The 22,713-nt window shown below is 37.6% G+C and overlaps 2 protein-coding genes across 5 annotated transcripts in view; both read right to left on the bottom strand.

Annotated features, from left to right (window-relative positions):
* Positions 1 to 14,169, bottom strand: part of nbeal1 (neurobeachin-like 1) — a 36,255-nt gene extending 22,086 nt beyond the window's left edge. For all 4 annotated transcript variants that reach the window (XM_087791490.1, XM_087791491.1, XM_087791492.1 and 1 more), the window contains exons 1-10: positions 14,100 to 14,169; positions 13,475 to 13,717; positions 6,359 to 6,450; positions 5,553 to 5,714; positions 5,392 to 5,473; positions 5,008 to 5,135; positions 4,848 to 4,930; positions 3,648 to 3,733; positions 2,553 to 2,922; positions 2,069 to 2,175 (exon numbers count right to left, since the gene is read on the bottom strand). In XM_087791490.1, coding sequence (XP_087647616.1) covers positions 2,069 to 2,175; positions 2,553 to 2,922; positions 3,648 to 3,733; positions 4,848 to 4,930; positions 5,008 to 5,135; positions 5,392 to 5,473; positions 5,553 to 5,714; positions 6,359 to 6,450; positions 13,475 to 13,525 — 1,161 coding nt within the window. In that variant the 5' untranslated portion in view covers positions 13,526 to 13,717; positions 14,100 to 14,169. The remainder of the gene's footprint in view (positions 1 to 2,068; positions 2,176 to 2,552; positions 2,923 to 3,647; positions 3,734 to 4,847; positions 4,931 to 5,007; positions 5,136 to 5,391; positions 5,474 to 5,552; positions 5,715 to 6,358; positions 6,451 to 13,474; positions 13,718 to 14,099) is intronic.
* A 737-nt stretch (positions 14,170 to 14,906) lies between these two features.
* On the bottom strand, positions 14,907 to 22,665 carry stradb (STE20 related adaptor beta). Its single transcript, XM_087791488.1, has 13 exons — positions 22,474 to 22,665; positions 21,595 to 21,668; positions 21,438 to 21,504; positions 20,739 to 20,819; positions 19,631 to 19,733; positions 18,918 to 19,039; positions 18,743 to 18,851; positions 18,547 to 18,670; positions 18,288 to 18,459; positions 18,095 to 18,199; positions 16,872 to 17,128; positions 16,760 to 16,802; positions 14,907 to 16,002 (listed from the first exon to the last, which is right to left on the bottom strand). The coding sequence occupies exons 3-13, from the start codon at positions 21,447 to 21,449 to the stop codon at positions 15,841 to 15,843; spliced, it is 1,290 nt and encodes a 429-aa protein (XP_087647614.1). The 5' UTR covers positions 21,450 to 21,504; positions 21,595 to 21,668; positions 22,474 to 22,665; the 3' UTR covers positions 14,907 to 15,840.
* Positions 22,666 to 22,713: the final 48 nt, after the last annotated feature.

Raw genomic sequence — 22,713 nt, 5'->3', positions numbered from 1 at the left:
AACACACAACAGGCATGTCAACATTGCATGAGCAGAAGAGGAATAGAGGGCGTTCTGGCAGGGTGTAGGTTGGGGGGTGGTGTGGGTGATGCAAGGGAGTAAAGATATCGTGACAAGGTTAACAGGTTAAAAGCCATGACCCTAAGCAGGGGTCAAACAGTGGAGAGTGTTAGTGAATCAGCCTGGCAGAGGTGACATCAACAAAAAAAAAAGTGGCAAAAAGTGGACTTCTTTGAAAGGCATTAACAGTACTGGTAAACAAAACCTATTAGGTGTACGTTCTCCGACACAAGCAGCTTCTGTACCAAATATGAATGAATGCCTGGTTTCAGAGATTCGGCCATCTGTTGAAATTACTAACTGGGTTTCTGTTTATTCAAGGTTCGGATAACCGTCATTAAACAGTTTGTTACTACTGCTGAACGGATGGAATGGAAGTATTGTCATCCGTAGTCTTTTAAATCCAATACAAAAACGTTGGTATAATAGTGCCACAATAATTGGATAAAAAATGGCTGAAACGACGTTTGAAATGTCAAATTCAATCATTCATTCAATACGATGGCACTGATATACTTTGATAGGAATCATAAAAAAAAAAGACTTCCATCGCAAATCTAGTTTGTAATGAACTCTAAATGACATAGTTGCTCCAGATGATGTTCGAGTACCTCATCAAGGTTCCCTTTTACCAACTGATTGCAGTTAATGATTGTTTTATTAACTCCAAAGTCACAGATGTGTCCACGCTATCAGAAGACTACTAGACTTCCAACTCCGGGACTAAATGAAGTGGAGCTTTTCAGAATCTTCAATAAAGTTCACTGGCCAATTTAAGCTTGCAGGTAAATAACTTCTACATTAAAAGGGAAAAAAAAGAGAAAATAGAGGTAGAGTAGGTGAATTTAGGCGAATTTGAAAACAGTTTTTGAGCACATTTTTTAAACACAAAAGTCCAAGTCGTTTATTTCAGACTCTACCACCAAAGCCAGAGCAGCAAGTAATCTGCCTAGTCACTGCAATGAAACAGCAACTACAGTTTGTAGGGGATTTTGAGCAACACAGTAGGAGGTGCTAAAGGAAAAAATAAATCTAAGTTGTGTCAGCTTTGGTTGATCAAAAGCATTGATCCAATTTGATCCATTTTGTGTATAGAAATAGTGTCAAATCAGCAAATACATTGATTCTATGAAAACCCGTATCAATCTTAAATCCTCCTTAGTTTAAGTGGAATCAAATTCAAGTTTGAATGATAAGATCCATTCAACGCATCATCAGCTTTGTATCATGTACAGTGTTCCCTCGTCTTATCATAGTTCACCTTCTGCGGTCTCGTCGTTTCGAGGATTTTTTGTTTGCACAAGGTACTTCCTTTTTTTAAATATAATGTAGCAAGCTGCAGTCAAGATCGGCAATGGTCGTCCTTTATCACACTTTCACAACCAGGTGATTTATTTGAAAAGCGGATAACTTCAACACAACCACATAAATCACCTTACTTACAACTAAATAGTAAACTCCCACACTACTTCTACACACTGCTCTTCCTAGTGACAGTTGATTGCTCGCTGCAATACTGTATTTCACTTCGACGTTGATGTTTCTACGTCAAAAGTGATCGACAGCTTTAATATATTTGCTGTGAGGCAAACCATTATGAAAGCATTTAAGTGACCGTTACATAGAGGATTGTTGAGAGGAATAATGACCTCACATGCAATGCTGTTATGCAAGTTCAAACAAAGTTTTTTGAATATTTTTTGTTAATTTTAAACTGCTACAGCTGCATTTGTTTATTGAGAATTTTATGTAAATGTTGGAGAAAGTATAAACTATGCAAGAATGTGAAAAAGGCCTTAATGGCATTTTCTGAAAGGTTTATCAAGAGCTAAACGAGGCCTCAACATGTACATGAAGAGTGAAAAATGATACTGCTTGGAGGATTACCTTAATGAGGGGCTTTTCAGAACGTAACCTTGCAATAAACGAGGGACCACTGTACAGTTGAGATACATATTGATCTTCAGAGTGCATGCAAGGTATCCATATCCCCATGACGACTTTTTACCTTGCTATTCTGCAGCAGCCGAGTGAGATGTTCAAAGCAGTTGCTGTTGAGGAAGATTGCTTGTAGAACAGGTCTGTCTGAACACAGGAACATGTCCCTGATAGTGTCTGTCATAAGGAAACAAAGAACAAATCAAACAGTCATCGGAAAAATTTAATTAAATCAAATTAACTTTTTGAAATCAGAGAAGACAAAAGGGACATTTCTTGAACAATGACAATTGGTTATTGCAAGGAAATTGCAAGATGAATCAGCATTAATAGCACATCAGGGCATTAAAAATAGTTACACCGTCATGTGATCTTTTCTCCTCAGGGTATCAAAACACGTTAAATATTTTAACGTCCCTCTGAATATACTGAATATAATGGGACTGCTGTGATTGTTACGTTATATGATACAGGAATTAGAACACATTACAACCTATTAAGTAAATATTCTTTTGATGAAAGTAGATTTGAAATTCAAAATGAGCTTTACTTACCAAGCATTTGTACTTGAAGGGCCACAAATCGGCTTTCCCAGTGTCGCCCCAATGTCGGAACTCGCACCTTAGCCTGCTGCTGATGTTGCTGTTGTCGGGCAGCAACGACAGCAGCAGGGTCCGAGTTGAGCAGCTTGAAATAATTCTCCAGCACAGAAGCGATTTCGACTTGCCGCTGGTCCGAGCTCGAGGCCAGCAGACGCTGCACTACCTCCCTCAAACAGCCAAGGGTCAGCAGTGCCTTCCGGTCAGGGGCCTCACTGTCCCAGTCCTCGCCCTCATCTGAAGAGCAGCTACCCATGGAGCAATCGACCAGCACCCGCATCAACACTTCCATGGTGGCAGGAGAGATGGCTTGCAGTGCATTCCTCTGTTGTAGAGAAGGGGAGAAAAAAAAACTAATCTTAGTTGCTTTAAGAGATAAAGTGAAAAGTATGTACTCTACGAAAGCGAAAGATAACAGTACAGACAACACTCTGATAGTGGGAGCGACTGACTATAAATAATGGAACGTGTAGTAAATATCACGGGACTAACATACAGTAGGAGATATTCATCTGTATGCAAAAATGTGAGGCTTTTAAACATTTATTTTTCATTTATAAAGTAACGTATGCCTTTGCTAGAAAAATCTAAAAATAAGTACAAACATTTTCAAGTAAATTAACAAGATTCATTTTACACAGAATATTGAACACGGTCTTAAAAATGGTTACACCTACTCTTTCATCGAGCCGAGTGGCACTGGATGAACAGAATTAGGCCTCAACTTACAAAAGATGTCAAACCGGAAACAGCGTTAGCTAATTCACACGAAAGAAGGTATGAGGAAATGGTTGAAGCAAACCAATAAGAATAAGAAAATATGTAGTGTCAGGTAAAAAAGGCGAACAAGCATAATTAGTTGTGGAATGAAGAGCTTGAGGAGATCGTCGGGAAACAGAAGAATGCCATGAAAATGTGGAATAAGTAAAGATGATAATTGGATTAATGGAAAATACCGAAAACCAAAGAACAACTAAAAATACGAGCGCATTTGCCCTAAAAACATCTGTATTTCAGAACTTAAACTTAAACGCTCATAAGCATGTTTACCTGATCACCCGCAATGATGGCTCCAAACAAGTGCAGCAGGCAACATTTCAGACTCTCTTTCAGGTGCTCACTTTCTTGGAAACATTCTGCATGGATCAAACACATAAAACATTATCTTTAAGCCCTTTCGTTGTTAACATGATCAAACATGTGCAGATAAAACAGGCTCATAGAAGTACTGCTTCTAAATAAAAAAAACATAATTGACACATGCATTTGTTTCAAGTGAATTGAAAGTTATTTTGTTTTTTTATTCATCAAAAAGAAATGTATATAGATATATCGAAATCAAGATTCTTCCTTTAAAAGAGCTCGTTTTGTTCAAAAGCTCAATCTTAATTAATGTTTTATCATATAGTTTTAAATTAAAGTAAAAGCAACTACAATCAATTAACTGTTTTCAATTATCAATATCTAGTCCGACAGTGCAAGTTCACATGCAGGAGCTCTAATGAAGCCTGAGACCCAGAAACGATTAATGCGTACAAAGCACACAGTGTGTCCTGGCAGTGACCTCTAGGTCATTGTAGACTCAGTCATCTATTAACTTATCTGTCAACACATCTGATTAGCCAGAAGGCCTCTGTTGTCTTGGCACCGTGTTGTCTGCTTCCTTCATCTCAAAATAATTACAACTAATTTATCAACAATATCTTATTACCATCGATTGAATATACAGATCATTTCATTTATTTACCCAATAAAGCATTTGTCACTTGGTGAATGTAATACATTTTCTTTACATAAAATAAAGAAAAGGTGAAACTGGACATGTCTAAGAGCATCTATGGAAGAGTAAAAAATGTAAAATATAAGCATAATATTTAAAATATATTCATTACCATTTATATTATATAAGATTCTGTGAATAAGATTATAATACAAAACATTTTAAAACAAAACTAACTCAAATAAGTATACACGGCAATGTCAGATGTAACTTCAACCATTTACTCTTTTTCGAAACCACAGCACACAAGACAAGTGTTATTTGCTAAAGATGGCCGCCGGTCACAAGTGGTTTGACTCTGATCACTATCAGCTTTTTGAAGAACTGAGAAACAGAACAAAGACCAGATTCAGGCATCGTGATGACAGACGGAAGAAGTGAGAGGAATCCTCTGCAGAGAATTAAAAGTAGATCTAAAGCAGCCACTTGAAATAATAATTACATGATATAAAGAAGAAAACAAAACTTACGGTAAAAGAAGGGGACAAACTCCACAGTTAGTGGAGCTGCTTTGTACTTCTGTCTGCTTCTCTCCACTGTACCCAGCTGCTGCCTGGAAGAAAAAAAAAAAATCAAAAACATGGTAAGATCTCCGTCATCATCAGAAAACATAAGGATTCTTAAGGTTACCCCATGTTTCGGTGCCTCCAGTTGCGATAAGGATCATAAAGGCTTTCACAAAACGCAAGAGCATGGCGTGCAAACTCTTCAGCCTGGCTTTGATCGACCATCTCCTTCTCTTTGGTCTTGCTCTTCAACTAAAATGCACAAAACCATTTCATTTCTCAAATGTCAAAAAAAGAACATTATCACCATTGTCTTTGAGGACACATTGGTTCAGGTTAGCTTTTTCCATCCAGTTGATTAAATGTTGATGTAAACACATTTAGAAGCCCTTAAAAATATGCATTGTTAGAGTTTTTAAAGACTTTAAATATTAAGTTATGGCATGTCAGTCCCTTCTATTTATATATACTTTTTTGTATTAAAAGAAGTCAATAAAAGAAAACAGACCTGCTGAACGTAGAGTGTCGTCATGGTGATGATGTGATTGATATAGGAGCAAGTGCCGATTTCCTCCACATTAGAAAGATTCCTTGAAGACAGAGAGTTGACATGAGTTCATCTCAATGACGCTTGAAACTAAATGATGGATGTTTTTATTCTGTCAAGACCTGCAAATGATGATGAGGAACTTGAGGAGCAGCAGCGCCAGGTTCTGCTGCTCAGGCTCCAGGCCATCGGAGGCCTTTTGGACACACTGCAGCAGTTGGTGGCGCAATACCTGCAGGATGTTGTCAGGAAGGAGGGTCAACACTGGAGGGACCTCGTCTGTCCTGTGGATACGAAGGGTATTGACATATGTATAGGCTTTTTTCACAGTACACTGTTTAGGTTTATTGTGACGTTAGTCTCAATTTCCCTCAACAGACTCAACAAGAAAAACAACATCTGCTCTACACTGCTGTTTTCAAGAGGAACTGAGCAGCCATGAGTTTGATGTGAAAACAGGACAGATGTGGCAGCCACAGAGGGAGGAGGGGAAGAGACTGCAGCAGGAGGAGGATCTGGGGAGGCTTTAAAGGGAAAGTGAGAGAGAGAGCTAAAAAGGGAAATGACTGAAAAGGATATAAAGAGCTCAAACAGCAATTTCACTAGTTCACAAGGCCTGTGTGTTTTGGATTTATTTGGTTACCTTGGGATAGTTTGAATGCCTTTGATCACAATCCTAGCTTTCCCAGCATTTTATTCTAGAGTACCAAGTGTTATATTCTCTTTTTTTGTTTTCATAATCAAATCCATTTTACCCAAGGGCCTCATCCGTGGAGAGAAGAAAAAAAAATCCCACCTCAACCTCATCTCATAACATGCTTTCTTACACATTTAAAATAATTCTGTCTACTTTTACATTCTAGTGTTGCTTTGATACCCTTTAACACACTCAAATGTAACATTTGCAGGCTATGAAGTAGCAAGTTACCTCGCAGGCTGCTTCTCAAAGTCTACATCCACGCATCTCTCATAGGAGCTGATGAAAATCTCCAGCCACAGCTTGAAGTAGTCTGGATCTCTCTAAAAGAAAAAGCAAGAAAACAGAAAGCTAGTAAACACATTACTTAGTCTGCTGGCAGCACACCAAACACACCGCACATTATAATGAGCAAATTGGGAGGAAAGAATTGATTAAGTACTGAAGATATGAGAGCCACAGTGAAGGACTGTTAATGTAGCTTTTTAGTCCCTCTTGGACCTGCTACACATCAAGCACATGACAGCAGGAATGTGTCAGGTGGGTGTGGGGGGTTTCCCTTATCTCTTGAAGCACCTGAATCTGAAACGAGCACCTGTTGGACAAGAAAACTAGTCATGCTGCATACTGCTGTATGGGTGTGGGGGGGTAACTTGCACGAGTGGCATTTCTTAAATTCCTGGAACAGTGCCCAGACATACAAAAAAAAGGGATGGCAACAGTGCTCTCTAAGGGACACCAGACAATGAGGGGTTATGACAAAGGTCGACACCAAATGACAGCATCCAGTTATAGCTCTTTTTTTAGGCAAGATATTATTTAAAGAATGAGTATAGGAAGTTTGTATGAGTAAGTGATCAATGATTAATTCAAATCCCGAACTCATTTTATTCTTCCTATTCCTCTTCAGCTTTTATTAACTACATCTGTACATCTAATGAAGACACGACTGGACAGATAAAAACGACAACCTTTTTTTTAAATGCACACTTGCAAGAATTCTTGTATAATCCTTTGAGAATAAGAAACTGTATTTCACATACTCTGGTTTTGTTTGAAGGGCCCCCAATCCTCTGGAGGGGTGTAAACTCAATCTAGGTCAAGGAGGGTTGAGGAGGTGAGCCAAAAGGATTAACAAGAGACTGCCATATTGTGCTTGAAGTGCTTTATAGTTCTACTACTATAACAGTAAGAACGTTGGCTTCCTATCTGTAGATTGGAGGCAACTCCATATTTTACTAGTTTATTCAATCAGGACAACAATTGCTGTTACACAGAGAGAGTAACACTTTAAAAAGTCACAACGATATACTATAGATCAAAAGAGTAAAGTGGTGGCATGACTAGGCACTTTTGAAGACGGTGCTTCATTTACCTTTTGCTTACGGCTTAATAAATGAGATGAAGTTTATAATAAAGTTGGGCTTTGTGTGGTGTTACAAAAAAAATTGGGATTATTTTCAATTAAAACGAAAAGAAATAGCTGATAACAAAAAATTCAGTAAAGTTTATGTCAACATGACATGTGTATTGGTGATGCCAGCGGTCTTTCCATGAATATATCAGATGATTGTGAATACATTTCCGTAGAGTGGTATAAGATGAGGGGGGAAAAAAGTTAACTGAGGAATTAAAATAAGTGTGGCCTCTGTGTGGAAGGGGGTTGGGGTCTGCTGACTGCTTCTGTATGCGTGTCAGAATGGGAATCGTCCAAAACAAAGCGAGAAGCCAAGAAAGGGCTGTTTCTATGAAGTCATCGCAATCCTGTGACACTAGCGAGAGCAAGAGGAGGAGGAAAGGGGAAAAGAGGGTGGTAGAGGAATGGAGTCAGAAGCAGCCACGTGTAAATATTTTGTTCTGATGACATCTCAATGCCGGTTGCATGGCGAACCTTAATCGCCGCGTGTCATTGATTACGCAATAAAGATCTCAAGATCATTTGAGCGGAGTTCCGCATATTTCTGGGTGTGAGTAAAATAATGCCCTCTTATAAGCAGCAGGTTGTGAGCACAGATGCCCATTGACTTTGGAAGCTCTGGACACACCCTGCTCCACATTTCTGTTGAACACACCAGCCGTGGCACATAGTCTGAATACAATGATCATCTCTCTTCCCCTGCTGACAATCATCTCGTGTCTCTGCCTGTCAAACAATTCCCACATGCAAATCCATTATCTTATTAGCTTCCCTCTACGGATTCAAACTCTTACAAGTAAATTAAGCTGACCTCAGTGCAGCGATACAAGCTGCCAACAAAAGAGCCAATGCCATTCATTTAATGAAATCCATAAAAGTCTATAAAGAGAACCATTCACTGGAGTAGCGATGGCTGATAGAGAGTTGATGTCAAGATATTTGACTTGCTCTCCTTTTCATGTATCCCTCTGTGTGAAATAATATACTGTGGGTGGTAATTCTGTACGGTTTCAGATAAAACAGTACATTAGCACCGTCTCCATATCCAGCAAGGTCCAGATTATACAACACTGGCAATAAAAGTTAATGATTCTGATAATATTCTGTGATATAAGTACAGATGAACTTTTGGAGTATTTCTAATAAATAATTAAACGAAAAGGTTGAGATGATGGAATCGTTTGTCAAGACAATGTAAATCCATAACTAAATCTCAGGCTAAGCCTGGCTAACAAAATGTTTTTTTGCACAAAGCTAAATATTTTTTAGTTAAGTTAATACTATCAACATACAAATATTATCAATAACAAATGGTTCCGGAAAATACATGTACATGAAGAGATTTTGCCTCAACTTTGACCACATTTATCATTATTGCATTCATTTTGGAAAGGTGACAAAATACTTTGCTCCACTTCAAATTCCCAAACTCAAATAAAGGTATGGAGCACTTGGTTATGCATAAAACAAGGGCTTCTAAAAATGACTTCATCATATTGCAATATCTTGCAGTTTTTTGGGGTTTGTAATTGTAATTGTTCAAATAATTGATATCAAAACATCATGCTTTTTTTATCTCATCCATCTGACACCAAGGATGTATTTTTGGGAACATGGCATTCAAAATGCTAAAATATAAAAAAGTGAATAAATCCATTATCAGTCACGTATCATTTCACAAGGAGCTAGTGGCTATTAGAGATACATTGAGATCAAGAAGGAAGACCCAGTGGACAGGTCACTGGGCAGATGACACATTTTAACCAAAGCCAATTATTGATGGCCGAGAGAAACATTTAACCTCTGTATGGTAGGGTAAAACTGGATTACCTGGTGAAAACAATGGCAGACATGGGGGAAAACTTGATCTTTAATCAGTGATCTCTTAACAATAAGAAACATATATTTTTGTAAGATATGCATCTGATCACTCATTTAAATGTTATCTAAATTTGAGACATTATCTTTCTCATGTCCAAAAAGAGCATTGGAAGAGCCCCAAATAGAACAAAGTCTCAAATAAACCAAACTATAACCACACTTGACATCGTTGATCATTTAAAAACACATTAAACTTGTAATGAAATCCTAATCATCATGACCCTCGTTTAAGTCATTAGTGACTCAGTTTTTAAGCTTGGATCCTGGTGTGCAGACTTTGGCACCCACCCTCCAGACAGGCGTGGTTGGCTCACTGGTCGGGTGGCAGCAGATGACCCGTTATTGTGGACGGGCCACAGAGGGTGCCAAGGAAACCCACAAGGTTTGAAAGGTTTCCTCCCAGTATTTTTTTTTTTAAAAAAGGTTCTTGTGGTACTTCTGTTTCTGCAATATCATAGTCCTTCCCCTTGTGATGTCATCACTCAGGGACTATTTATAGAGGCAGATGGGAGGGGGTGAAACCACACAAGGAAGGTCTGTTACACGATTGCAGTGACATCAGAGTTATTGCTAAGAAAATCTGAGCTCAAAGTTGAAGCAATGACAAAGAAATAATGTGGCTGGTTTGCAGATAAAAGAGCAACAATAAGGAAAATATTGAAATGTGTTTGGGCTCCGCGGATGCAAACATTACATAGAGTGTGAAACTGATGATTTAACCGTTAATAGTTCAGCCACTGGACTGAATATTATTTCTTCATTCAGGGGTTGCACCCTGGAGTTATGAAACAGGGGTGCTTACTGGCAGAAGACATTAGAGTTAGCTTGAGTAAGTAGTCTGCTTCCCCTTTCTTGGCAAACTCTCTGGAATATAGCAGGGGAATGACAGTTCATTGTTGCTACCAGCAGCAGCGGCACTCAGCTCCTGTGTCTGCTGAAAGGACAACAACAACAACGCTCAGGCACGAACCAGTGACAGCAGCTAAGAGGATCGCTGTTGCTTACATAACACTCTTTAGCTTTCGTCTGCAACTCCTCAGCCTTTTACAACTCTAGTAGCTTCGACTCTGTAACTTCTGCACCACCTATTAAGTCGTAATCATTCATACATTAGAATCCTCTATAAAGTCAACAGACATTAATCATGAACAGTTTGCAGCTTTGATACAAACAAAACAATATAATGTTCTTTCTTGTTTCTCAGAAAATGCTTCAAATATTGTCTTGGAAAATTATAAGATTAGTTAAAAGCATTTTTATAATTAAGTTTCAATGACAATATTAAGAAGTAGAATTTTAAATGTATCAACAAACTTCTTCAGAGCAAAATCAAGCCATGATTCGTCATGTGAATCAAAAATAAAGTATAATAAGAGCCCAGAAAGTTCCACATCGATGTCTAAATTAATTCATAGAGCAGCAATTTTTTTTTAGATTTTTTTCATTTTATTATTTTTATTTCTGGGTGTTTTATTTGTGGTATATTGCTCTTGCTGTTGTTTAAACCGAATTTCCCCTCGCGGGACAAATAAAGGATTTCTGATCTGAAAGGCGTTTTACCCCCGTCACATCCATGTCAAAAGGTTTCAGTAAATTTGTTTTGTTAGTTTCTTTGTTAAAGTTTTCATCCTAACCAGAAGCACCCTTAATTCAAAACTCCACTTGCCAAACATGTCTGACCTCACCAAAACATCAACAAGACAGCTGCCATAAAAGTCCGGAAAAGTCCGTCCATGTTATTTCTGACCTGGTTTTGAATTCTAGAACAGAAATGTAATAGCCCTACAAGAGGAAGTGGGCGAGCACAAAGATAGTCACACAGACAGATAAGAAATCAGAGGCTGATGTTAAAATGGACGAGCAGGGAAATCTCTAGTGTTTTTTTTCAAACTCTCAATCTTACAGAGAGCTGAACTCTGACCTAAAGAGAAATTATGTCAATTGTGTCCTGCTAATCATTAAACCGATAACGATGAAGAGGAAGGTCAAAAACATTGTCAAAGAACTCACGAGGAAGGTGCCGGAGCACAATTTAACAATCGCAACTTTAAAAAATGAAATTAAAAAAAAGAAAAGAAACACAAACCAACTGTGTACTTTGATTTTTTTTATGCAATCTGTAAGTAAACGCTGGTCCTCAGTTTTACATAAATATACTTTTACAGACATTATACTTTATCCTATACATTGGGCTAGAGAAAGCAAAATATTGTGCTGGATTGTGTTGAATTATTAACCCTTCAGTGGGTGACAAGAGGGGGTCTTTCACCATGGTTGTACACTGACATTCCACATTTTATTAAGGGCACATGACTGAAAGTGCTCCATATTGGTTAAAATCCAGGCAAATTCCTTAAACATTTTACTTGCTCTAGCAAGAGACGGGCTGCTACACGAATATACAGCATCTACATGTTGCATCCACGACATATTCGGAGCTTCACATTGAAAAAAATGATCAGCCTTGTAGGCTCCTGGCTTCGAGCCAGGATGAAATAAAATGAGCCTTCCTCACAGACTGAAGCTTTGTCAATGCAAATACACTCTCCTGCTAGAACAAATTCAATGTGTATGCTTGCAGCAAATGATGGCATTTTCACAAGTGTCTGAGACATGGAAAGTATATCCTGAGTGAAAACTACATTTCACAGTTACACATATTACTATAAAAGCTAGCATACATTCTTTTTCTAGAAGTACCCACGTTGTATCCAGTTTCTGTTGAGGTAATCAAATACATTTGTAAACTGTGTTGGTCAGCGTGCAAAACTGAGGGATTACTGTTGGCTCCAAGTGTGCGTCCTCAGTCACATGAAGCTCAGCTCAGGCGGCCTGTTTTGATTGGACGTCAGCATGTGCTTGTGCTTTATCGCCAACCGAATTAAATCAAGCCAACCGCTGACTTAAAGTCGCCTTCTCAACCACTGGGCAATTCATTTATTGACAGTAGATGTAGCTCGATGTAGCATTATAACAGGATGTTAGTGTATGTGAACAGACCTTCATGCTTGTTATCGTATTGTTTGTGTATCTACACACAGACACACACAATGTGACAGTAAGCAAGTGAATACCCATAACAAACTGCGAAAGTGAGATGTTTATAGGGGAAGTGTCATGTCTCCAAATGGACCCACAATGTAAATAGCCAAGCACATAATGTTCTATTCTAGAATCAACTGCTATGTTTTTAAGTTTTTACAAGAAAATTAAGGTATATTTAATCCAATCAATGATCAAGTTAAAAATAAGAAACTTATTTTTTTAACATTGGTTTTACTTAACTATAATACGTATATTTTTCTATTACATACGTTTTGTATTTTGTTCCTTCTACAACTGCAGGGCTCTGTTGTTCGCAATACTTGTTAAATAGTTGCCTGTTCTCATTGAATAAATTATTCATCCCTTAGTCTCCAAGAATCCATAAAAAGCCTTCAGGATATTCACGCAATTAATTGAATTTGGATTTAACTGGAGCATTTAAGTGTCCCGATTCATTAAAAAAAAGGAGAATCCATTAACTTGTCCGACAAGGAATTAAAAAGTGATTGGTCACCCCTTTTCTGGAACTTATAACATACAAGTATAATATAGCGATTGTGTTGCACCTGTGATAGATGTGAACAATGTCAGCGTGTTATAGCTTATATCTTAATGCAGTTAAGTACATCTCTCTTTGTGCTTGATGGAGTCTACTGACTCCTTTAATAAACATCTTAAGACGTTTCTATTTGTTCAGGCTTTTCCTTGGTTTTCTGGAACTCCTGTTGTGTTATCAGTTTTATCTTGACCTTAAAGTATATACTTTATGGAGTATTGTTTTGATTGTTTAAGCGCTTTGTGACCCTCGTCTGGAAAAGCGCTATATAAATAAAAATTACTTACTTACTTACTTATATCTTAATGCAGTTTAGTACATAGTAATGCATATAAAGCCAAATAAATACATGTATTTTAAAGAAACAGTTTGCATCTTTGGTATCTTAGGGAGTCATGAGATGTTGTTTATGTCCATAAGTATGTGACCAGAGAATGCCATATCCCACCTTGTTGCAGTAGAGCATCCAGACTTCATAGAGCCTCTCCTTGGACGCCATGGTGCTGGTTGTCCAGAACTCTTGGACTCCTCGTCTGTCCGCCGAGGTCACTTGTCAGGCTGCTCCATGTCACTCAGGACTGTGAACCTCTCTCTCCAGATGGACGTGGTCGGTGCTCAACATCGCCACAGTTCTTCTTCTTCTCACCCCGGGAACCAGGAGTTTGATGGAAAAATGTGAAGCTTTCAGATGCTATCAGACAAAAAAGTGCACTGACTGTTACACGTCCTGTTGACCAGTGGAAGTCAGACAAAATGTTTTAATATCTTCTCTCGTGTGTTGGCTTCACGACTCACGGGGGAAAATACGAGCCAGGAATATAGTCCTGAGACGGCCACAGAACAGACGGTAGGTCGGTGCCTTCTGGCGCTACAGCCTCGGTGGCTCGACCAGTCGACACTACCTGACCAAGCTAATGTTAGCCGAGAGCTAGCTGTCAAAAAATGGCTATTTTTCTATATTTTCAAGCTCGGTTTTCTTCCTTACTGCCTCAGTTCATGTGGCAAAACCGCGGCGTTCCTTTAGCTCCCTTCGCTGTCCCTGTCTAGAACGAGGTTTATGAGCGAGTCAGTACCTGGTGGGTGGTGTTCGGTCTGGAGAGCGTTCACCTGAGCGCCGAGGAGACCCGCGGCTGACAACTGACGCCTTAGAGTTGATGTCAATATGTCAAGTTGGCCTACACGTCAAGAAAAAACCAACGTTTCCGGTTAAACAGGAGTGTTTGTGATTTCAGAATAAGACGGGAAAGCAACGTTTCTCACGATCGAGACAGTTCGAGGTTTATTTTCTCAACGACTAACATCTAATATTTTTAATTTTTAAATAACACACACATTAATGTTTACAGCTGGCTTTTGTACATGAAAATATACTTTGTAAACATGAAAGTATATTTTCAAAAACAATTGTAAAACCAGACTGAACACATGAAATGACGTTGATAATTGATTTTGTTTATACATATTTTTGTTTTGTTTGTTTTACGAAATACGTCCACTACGTAGGTCTGCCTTTTATTTTGGCGACCGGATATGATGTCTCGTGGCAGTTAGCAAGTTAAAACTTTATTTAGGCTCATATACAGAAACGATTTAATGCGATTATTTACATTTAATAGCATTTATGTATGTTATTATTTCGATTGTTGTGATGCTCATGTGACCACAGCAAAAGAGAAAATATGCTACCACAGCAAAACATCTACTCATTTGATTTAGCAAGAATTATTAGGTGATTTGCTGCCACCTAGAGGAAGCTTACCAAAGCAAACACACAAAAAAATGTATAAATACAATTATTATATAAAACATAATAAAACAAGTTTTATGAAATGTTAGTGTTTAAATGTCATTGAACAATAAGATGCCACGTGAAAAAGAAGTTTTGTTTATGTTTGTCAGATATTAACATAGTTTATTGATAATAAATCCAGCAAACATTGTAGTTGTCGGTTAAGTTTACTAAGTATGAAAAACAACTCGTTGGTGATACAGGTACGGGAATCTGAACATTTGTGTAAATATAAATTTCAATGTTTATCAACATGAAAACATTATTAATTATAAAAAGTAAAATGAACAGAAATAAAGGCTCAAGGTTATTTAAAAATCACATTTGCATAAACATGTAGATCATGACGCTGTAGATAATTTCTTTATAAGGCTCAAATAGCTACCGTGTCTGATATGTTCTAAAACATAGCACATTTATTCACAGTTAGCCATAACATTACCATATTAAAAATGATAATAAAAAGGCCTTTAGTGGTCACAGAACAAAGTAAAATTATATATATACTGTATATATTTGAGATACATCACTGTTTCTACTCACAGCTTTTAATACTATAAATATACTGCTTTTTTGGTTTCTCGCTCTGAAGCAGTTTACAACACGTAACATACAGCAACAAACATTTTTACAAGTTCTATATATATGTTTTGTACTAATCTATTTGGACAACTCATAGCATGATCTTCTTTACTGTAGTGATGTTCCTGCATGTTTGATTTGTTTTTAAATAGTCACCTTCACATTTTTAAAGACCATTTTATAACAATAAATACAGATAATATGCAGTACACTTATTATTGTTCAGTCACAGCATAAGTTTCACATTATTTTGTTAAAACAACCATTTAAAAGTATTATTATAAGCACTTAAGTCAATCTCAGCTCCTATCAACCCAAAGGTGCACCTGAAAACAAAAATCCTTCACAAGGATCATTTCACCATTATTATGAATAATAATAAGGTTTGGCCTTCCACTGCATGATTGTCCGTTTGGCTAGAAAGCAAACACTAAAGATGCCGTTCAGGAGAAGTCCCACACAGACTCCACTGTGTCCCCCTCAGATGGTGTAGAGTTATCCTCAGAGGGGGCGGGAGGGCAGGATTCAGGAGGGTCCTCAGGGCTGGTGAGGGGGGCTGCAGGGTACATAAGGCTGAGAAAAGAGTCTCTAGTGTGCCTCTTCACCTGGAACACAGAGAACGATTCTGTTTCACATTTATCATTCACTTATACCTCAATTGAAACTCGATTCAGCCACAAATAGATCATGAAGAATGTGTTATACTGTACAGTTTATACAACAGCATACCCAATGCATAGTAGCAAATTCAATATTTATGTTAACTACATTTTAATACATTGTAGCCTAGTTTGCAGCCTTGCTGTTTTCATGCTTATAGACATTTCACAAAAGCTTCATGAGATTTTATTTTCATGCATTTCGTGTTTATATCTTACAAAACTGATATTGTAAAAGGCTAATGTACAATAGTGAAAAATATGCTCTATAAGACCCTACCCGACGGAAATGGTAGTCGCCGTAGTAATAAAAGGCATTAATAGGAGGATTCTATGAACAACTAGTTTATAATCTGGGATTCTTTTTTTTTACATTTGTAAAGTAAGTAAGTAATCTATATTTGTAGCGCGCTTTTCCTGACCAGGTTCACAAACAGTTTAAACAATCAAAACAATACACAATAAAATAAATACTTAAAAGGTCAAGATAACACTAATTTGTATCATATCCAGGTACAAAGAATGATTTCTCTTGTATTGGGTATATGGATAGAAAATCAAACTAAAAAACACTACCGGTAATTAAATGTAATTTAAATGAACATAGAATTAAATTAAAAGGGAATTGATAAAACAAAAAAAAATCTAAAATCTAAATAAAAACATTTCTTTCTTTTTTTAAGTCCATCACTTAAAAACTCACCGGTTTAAAGAAGGCGTGGGTCAGCAGTGTAGATGCTGAAGGTCTAAAACACATATAAAAGAGTATTAAGGGGTGAATATGCTGCTCACAGTTCAATGGAGCGCTCCCTAACCTTCTGTCCGGCTGCTGCTGCAGACACAGTTGCACCAGGTTGTGCAGCGTGGCGGAGTGGTTTTTAGGGCCAGGGCTCTGAGGTCTGTCCGTGGGCGGCGCTGTGGCACTGTGTGTCAGGCTGCCAGTCACAACACTCTCACCAATTCCAGAGTCAATCCCGGACCGTGACACTTTGAGTCCCCCTAGCTCACCCAGTGGGAAGGGAGATACGTCCAGAAGGCAGCAGTGAGAGCCTCGCAGCTTCTGAAGAAGCATCTGCAAAGATGGTCAAACCAACATATTGGTTAGTGTCACAGTATTTCTATTTTTGCATGATATATACAAATATTATTGAGTAGTTTCAAAACAGTTTTGTGATACTTCTATTGCTCCCCGGGTTGAAGATGTGCAGACTGTCTTATTGCTGTTTATGTATATTCACATACTTTTGAAATGTACATTAATGGCACAACATTTCAACTTTCCAATCATTTTTACGTTTGAAGGACATGTTGTTGAATATATGGTTAATAAATATTCAAAATCAGTGACTTCAAGTAGTCAAAGTGAGATGCCCTGCCTTGCTATTTTGCAGCCATCCAAGCTTTTCTTATCTTTCTTTCTTAATAATATTATTACAATAAAAGTACCACAGTAAAATTCTACTACTATTTAAAGGGAATCAACTGTAACGTCATGGCTTTTTGATGATCTAAAGAAATACTCAGAATACATTTCTTATATAGAAACTTTCTGAATTGACAAAACACTTTTTTTTAATAATAACATTAAGTTAAAATGACCATTTTTGCCAAAGATCATCTCATACTGTGAAAACGCTTTTATATTCATATGCAAGACCATCTTAAATATCTGGTGTTTTTCAGTTATTCAAAGTAATTTCAAAACCCAGTTACCCAAAAAGTATTTGAATTTTATTAGGGGTAATCTGTCCTCCCCTTGTCCTCTGTCCTCCCTTTCCCTTAAACACCCCAAACCGCCAATGAGAGGTCAGTAGTCTACTTGCCAATTTTCAAGACATTTTGGCATTTTTGCCATTTTATAACCAAGTCAAAAATACATTAACAATATAAGTCTATAAGACATTAACACCAGGCACACACACAAAAACACAGACATACACACCTACTATCGTAAATATATTTAAAGATATAACAATCCTTTGGACTAATATTAAATAGATGATGTTCAGCATGGGAAAATGTGAAGGAGTTGGACTACCTGAGTGGGCGGCATGTCCTGGAAGGGCACCCTGCCACTGACCAACTCACAAGCAACAATGCCCAAACTGTAGATATCCGACTTCACACCGTAACCATGCAGATCCTGTTGACAGAGATAAACAAAGAAGAGCCTGAAATTAGACTTATTCGACAAGGAATGACCAAGATCAAGGGATTTAAAAAAAAAGTACCTGTCGCAGTAATTCGGGGCTGAGCCAGGGCAGCTGGGTAGGGCTGTGGTGGGGCATGTCAAACACTGCTCTCATCCGCTTACCGTCACGCATCATACTGTAAACGCTGTGCAGCCCCGACAGGTAGACATGACCGTCTTCTGACAGCAGGATATGACTGGCCTTCACACCTCTGAGCGTAGAAGAAAACATCAAAATCAACGAATGAGTATCAATATACATCAAGTACAATGTTTTGTTGACCCAACATATCACTAACCTGTGAACGTAGCCCATACGATGCAAGTATTCTAAGGCCTTCAGCACACCATACAGCAGATACGCTATCAATGATTCACTCATTCCATCAGGGAAGTACGTCCTCAGTAAAGAGTCTGCAGAGCCTGTGAGTGGCAAGTTTAAAAAAAGATTAAGCACCTTTGACGATAGAGGAAAGCGTTGAGAGTGCAACCGACCATAAGACATGAGAGGAGTGAGGACCCAGAGTCGACTGCATGAGCTGAAGACCAGACGAGAGGTGAGCAAGTTGTGGTGGCGGAACAATCTAGAGAGCAAAACTTCATTCTGGAGGACAGAAGAAAATATAATTAGAATGGAAATCTGTAACGTTAAGTCAAGAAATGTATTCACCATGAGATGGAGAAGCTCCTCCTCTGTGCACTCGTCCAGGTTGGTTTGTTTGACGGCCACCAGCTGACCTGTCGGGGCGTGACGGGCCAGGTTGACCAGGCTCAGGCTGTTAAAGCCCCTCCCTGAAGCACAAGTTACAGATCTATTAGAACAAACTCATTTGAATGATATTCTCTATTCAGATAAGAACAAAACATCACAAGTATTAATTGTCCCATTAAACATGTAGATACACATATTTACATTTTTTCCTTAAATTAAGGTAAAATATATCATTTTTGTATCAAACAGTTTTGAAATTGGGATGTTACAGTAGGAGGTTCACAGAAGAAACGGGGAAAAAAACACATATTAGATTAAAATACAGTACTAAAGAAATTAATAAAAATTAAAATATAAATCATAATAATAACCATAGTAATATAACAAAATAATAATAATGATAAAGAATAATGTACTATTACAGTATGGAAAGATATGTACAAAATACATTTTTATGTAACATTAATATATTAAAATATATTTATAATAAATATATCATATCTCAAATATTTATGATTTTTTTTCTTATCTATATGTTAATTTACCATATTTGTGTGTTTTTGCAATGTTTCATTTTGCATTTTATATCTTAGCAAAACATTAAAATCATATTTGATATAAGTTAATCCTATAAGCATGTAAGACCTTATGTAGCTCTGCTGGGTTCTCACCTAGCTCAGCAAGAAGCTGGTAGTCGTCCGGCTCTGCTGACAGTCCAGTGACGTCATCACTGCTTGACGGGCCCTGCAGGGTGTATTCAGAACTGTCGGAGCTCTGTTGGGACATAAACAGACACATCATCTGAAATAATAGACACAATAGCAACGTTGTCAATATTTATGTGGCCTATTTTTCATTAAAATCTATGGAACTCAAATATTTAGAAAGCGATGAGACAGTGGCTGCCAGGCATTTGCCAAGAGAAAACTTTGCCTAAGAAAATTTGTTGGACAGTGTTTAAAAAAAAGGTCATAGAAACTTAACATATTTGTTGAGCAGAAGTCCCATATTATTTCGGTACCGCAGGATGGTTAAATGTCAGGATTGTATTCACGGATCGATGTTCAGATAGAAAAAACAATCGCATAAACTGCAATAAAACTGCAATTTAGTGCATTGAAAAACATCTCACCATAACAATGAATCAAGAGCTCTGGACTGGTTACAACAAGATGTTTGTGTACTTGCGTCTTTGTATATATTTGATTGTATGCTGATGACGGTGTTCTGTATGCGTGTGTCTCCTAGCTTTTAAAGACTTTGTGCCAATGTGTGACTTTGTGTTTTAGCATTATTTATATGAAATGAGAAGTTTGTGTTTTACTCTCAGTTGGGGCCCACTGTGTAAGAGCACTCACACACTAGTTAATCAGGTATTTACGGTCATAACATGAACATATGTTTGATCTTAAAGTTGCCCTGCCTTCAGGTACAAGACAACAGTTTATAAGTATTGACATCAAGGGAGTTATCTTGATCATCATCAATTTTCACTCCCAAACAGCACCTGTTACGTTTTTTTTTTTTTTTTTTACCTAAAACAATATTTTATATTATATAATAATATAATTATAAAGTAATTATATAATAATTATTACTTACACATGACACATGAGATAAATACAAATATACTTACAAAAATTGTTTGACCAACATTTTTTTAAGTGACCTTTTGCCAGTCAAGGATACAAGGGATTAAAAGGCAAAAATAAAAATGAATGGAATGGGGATGAGTCGATGGAAGAGCACCAAGAAGATGTCTCTGTCCATGCTACTGACCAGGAACTGGTGGCTGGTGTCTTCATAGTACTCCTCTATGTCCAGGGGCTGGACCTGAGTGTGGGAGATGCAGGAACAGTCCTGGTGGAGGGGGGAGGAGCAGAGGTGAGCACATGCCACAGGGTGAATGGAGGGTGAAGTGGTGCCTCACTCAGAGGAAGAAAAAAATGCAAGCGTGTGGTGATATAAGCGTGAGAGGCACTATACAGGGAGTGATAAAAGGAATTTGACAGCAGGGCAGAGAGTGATGGGTCCCAACAGAGCAACACATGAGCAGCATGCATAATTGAAAGTGATGATGTTGTGTCAGTTATTTCCCACCTAAATGTTTCCATAACATACGTTGAGTGTCCTCAAGTATGCTGCACAGATGTCGTACGGAGACCAGAGGTAGAAATCAACTACTCGTTCAATCTCTATACAATATAGATCTATATATTTTTGGGTCTTTGATATTTTGTTTTGTTTAGATTTGCCTTCTTTGTCAGGTAAATGGGTGGAATTTCTATTTTCTGTAGGGTAAACAATTTTTACAATAAAATATTCATTTTCAAAGAGTGAAACAACAGAATACCTGTAGGTTAATTGCAAAAGATTAGTTATTTTGCCCACTAAAATGTTATATTATGACATACACAATTCATTGTCAAGTACACATAAGTAAAAACTAAAGCTACAAAACATTCCCTGTAGTCTTACCAGGAAAGACATGAGGTCCTTTGGGTGACGGTAAAACCACTTGCTCTGACATTCATCCACTCACTGGCTGCAGGAGAGATGTGAGGCAGTGTAATATGAGACACAGTGACTTCCGGCTGAGCGGCCAGTATCAATCTAACACATGCATCATGTTTACCTGGATACATCAGCTCTGCTCCAGGTCTGGGGAAACCGTTTCTTCCCTGTCCAGCAGTTCCAATGGTATCAACACTGAAGACAGGAAGACAGAGAAATAAATAATATGTACATCCAAATGAATCAATATACAATCAAAATTCTACTATGAAGATCCCAATGCAAACCCCTTCGGGAATGCCTTTAAAAACTGATGTCCTCTTGTCCTGCTACAGTTAAAAATATTCTCCACAAACATGTCCTTAAACATGTTGAACAGTTGCTTAACCTCAAATTGTTCAAATCTTGTTCTTATTTTATTATGGTTTATTTTTAATGAAAAATTGCTGTATTTTCTGTGGCTATTGGAAAAAAACAATTTCAATCAATAAAGTTTTACCTTACCTTACCTTACAAATAATACATTAATTTCATACACATCTCACTGATGGGAAAAAGGTCATACATAAATCCTCCCTGAAGCATTCTCCTCTCGCCTGGATGCTATATTAGAATTCAGAACTATCCCTCGGAAAACGTTTGCTTGAATAGTGTACATCAAAAATGTTTTGCATTTTTGCAGGGTTGTTCCTTTGTATATTCGTCGAATATCCAAAGAGTATTACATAAGGTTCTTTTTCAAGCAGTTGTTATAGGTCAAGGTAGGTCAAGGTTATTTCCATGACATCTAACACCGATTATCATCGAACTGAATATATGGTTATGTTTACAACACAATTGTTACACAGAAACTTTCAAACGTTTTGAGTCAAACAATAACAAATACCACGACAACGGCTTGAAACCCCCCAGGAATTCATCAGACAATGCAGGGGGTAGTTATCTCAAAGTTAACATTTTAAAGCTCGAATAAAGCTGTGTTGTTAGAGAAAGTGCTTACCTTAGGACAGCAGCCGTCGACGTAAACAAATCTGAAATTTTAAAACGGTGTCGACCAAATTCATAATAGCTCCATATGTTAGAAAACCGTATTTCACGTGTTAAAGTAGAATCATTATATAACGTGTAAAGGTATTTATATTAAGCGTTATATCTTATAGAATGTTGTTCCCAAAAGAATCCCACCGTCGGGTCTTTTAATTTGACACATATGTCAGACGATGGATAAACACGTCATAAC

This window comes from Callionymus lyra, chromosome 5 (genome assembly GCF_982586985.1).
Source record: "Callionymus lyra chromosome 5, fCalLyr1.hap1.1, whole genome shotgun sequence".
In the NCBI taxonomy this organism is placed as follows: domain Eukaryota; kingdom Metazoa; phylum Chordata; class Actinopteri; order Syngnathiformes; family Callionymidae; genus Callionymus; species Callionymus lyra.
Note: the sequence above shows the minus strand (reverse complement) of the source record. Positions and strands in the feature narration are given on the sequence as shown.

Coding starts and splice junctions, on each gene's coding strand:
- stradb (XM_087791488.1), bottom strand. Junction 18,460..18,546: donor CGTATGGGCTACGTTCACAG/GTTAGTGATATG, acceptor TTCTACGCTCAG/AGGTGTGAAGGCCAGTCATA. Junction 16,803..16,871: donor CAGCAGCAGCCGGACAGAAG/GTTAGGGAGCGC, acceptor TATGTGTTTTAG/ACCTTCAGCATCTACACTGC.